General features: G+C 49.3%; 1 protein-coding gene across 1 annotated transcript; it reads right to left on the bottom strand.

Moving 5' to 3' along the window:
- Positions 1-732: 732 nt before the first annotated feature.
- Positions 733-1,397, bottom strand: LOC147991333 (uncharacterized). Its single transcript, XM_087538628.1, has 2 exons — positions 883-1,397; positions 733-760 (listed from the first exon to the last, which is right to left on the bottom strand). The coding sequence occupies exons 1-2, from the start codon at positions 1,395-1,397 to the stop codon at positions 733-735; spliced, it is 543 nt and encodes a 180-aa protein (XP_087394754.1).
- Positions 1,398-2,331: the final 934 nt, after the last annotated feature.

The following is a 2,331-nucleotide window of genomic DNA, read 5'->3' as shown; positions in this document are numbered from 1 at the left end:
CACGAGGACACGAACAGCTGACGACTCCACCTCGCTTGTGTGTAATCCAACATCATCTGGGAATTTGCACCTTTTGTCTAATCCAGCATCATTAGGGAACTGGCACCTTGTGTGTAATCCAGCCTCATTTCGGAAACATGATCTCAAGGTTGACCATACTTCCCTCCTCGCAGGAACTACATCCTGACATGAAGTTACTTCTTTTTTAGATCAATACTCAGAGCAACCTAGATCCATTTAGTAGAAGCCAGATAAACAGAACTCGGAGAAGTGAATTCAGAAGGAAAAATAAAAATAAAAACATACTACAAGGTGAGAACACCCACTTCCTACATCAAGCTAAAAACGAAAGCATTAGGACGATTAAGGCTCTTCTTATTACACATCGAAGAACACCACGCTTAAGATAAACAGAAACTACAACATATACACATCAAAGAACACGAGGCTACACAAAAGTAATTGAAAGGGTGTTACTTAACAAAGCTCGTTTTACAGGTTCGGTGCAGCTCCTCTCTAACTTGCCATGCTCCTTGAAGATGTCCCGAATAGCCCGTGTTTGGTCTTCATTGCTCCTCTGCATGTCCGCACTCGTGGTTTTAAAATCTCAACATGGCAAGAAAAATATACTACTAGTAATACTCGCGCATCTTGTGGGCAACATTAAAGCACTCATCTGCCATGTTAGAGCATCTTCAACAGAATCGCAACGCGCGTTGCTTTAAAAAGTGTTTATAGTGCTGAGATCGAGAAGTAGATACTAGAGAGTGGAGGATAGTTCTCAGCATAGATAGATAAAAAAGATAATTCAACTACTCCTCCTCGTCCGACTCCTCCTCGGTGATGTCCTCCTCCATCGTCTGACTGTAGGCGTGAAGATACCGATCGTCGTCCGATTCCCAGGGCGACGCTGCTCCTAGCCTCATGTTGAATTGAGCGTCTGCTTTTCGCCTACACTTGTCCTCACGATAGGCGACTCGTTCCGCCGTCCTATTATCCCTCTCCGCCCTCCTTTGCGCGTAGAACTCGCGCTCGTTGATGATGTCCTGTGGGAAGTGTTGGCACCACAGCGCCATGGCTTCCTCGTCCATCTCGGCGATGCCGAGACGGTGCTCCCACCTCCGGTTCTCGCGACGATCCTCGTCGGTGCTAAGCCGCGACAGAGGCGCGCGCTCCTGCGCCCGCTCCCGCGTCGGCACATTGGGGAAGTTCAATGTTCTATGAGGCCACCGGTGGTGCCACACCGCCGTGTCGTACGCGTGGGCGGCCTCGTTGGCGGTGTCGAAATTGCCGAGGCCGAGGCGCATCCCACGGAACCGGATCTCGGCGGAGAAGCCGCCGGAGGGGCGCGCGTGGACGCCGTGGTATCCCCAAGTTTCCCGTCGACGCAGCGGCATGGTGGCGCGGCGGCGGCGAGGCAAAAAAGAGCGGGGAGAGAGCGATGGAGAGACACAGAGCGGGGAGAGAGCGGTGGGAGGGCATTGGATTTTATAAAGCATGACGGACGCCGAGCGCCAAAACTAGCACACGCCCGGCTGCTTTTTCCCGCGCGCGCGATCCTTTCCCAACGTCTCTGCTATCTCTACTCTCTTCTCTCCTGTTATATTTATTTAATATATATTTAATATTTATCTCTACTTCCTTTACTGTCTACTTTTTTTCTTTATACTTTTTTTCTTGCAATATAGGCCGTCCGATTTATATTTGACAGATAGGAAGGAAACAAATGGGAATTTTTCAAAAATATACCCATATCCCTCTCCAAATTTGCAAAAAAGGCCTTCCCTCGTTCATCCTTTTCTCCCACAAGATAAACTACTCATACAAATGCATCTTGATGCGTGCAACGCATGGGCATCTTGCTAGTTCTAAAAACCTTTCCATCATTTGCCACACTACTAGTTGCAGATGAAAAACCTACCCAAGCACAGCATGATACAGGAGCGACGCACAATTACAAGCTGATATTCTGTTGGACAATGGAGGCTATAACCAATTACTTTTACGAGAACAATAGCACCCAGCAAATTTGAAGCGTAGGTATGAACAAAATTGGAACTGCACATGTACTGCTAAGTGGTTCAATACACACATTACCAATCGAGGAGGAGAACGATGGTTGCGGTGGCCTCTGTGAGTCATGGTCGACAACGGGAGTCAGTTCATTGTCCACGACGGTGGTACTTTTGCGCTTGGCGTCGGCTTCCGGGAAGCAGACCCGAGACCGTGGAAGACGATGCCGGGGAAGAGGCTCCGTGTACAACGACGACGATGGACCGGCTCCAGTGTGGCGTACGAGGTCGTCGATGAGGCAGATGCACTGCGGTGGAC

Source organism: Triticum urartu, chromosome 1A, assembly GCF_056163025.1.
Source record: "Triticum urartu cultivar PI428250 chromosome 1A, HENAU_Tu73, whole genome shotgun sequence".
In the NCBI taxonomy this organism is placed as follows: domain Eukaryota; kingdom Viridiplantae; phylum Streptophyta; class Magnoliopsida; order Poales; family Poaceae; genus Triticum; species Triticum urartu.
This window is presented reverse-complemented; position numbering and strand designations above follow the sequence as displayed.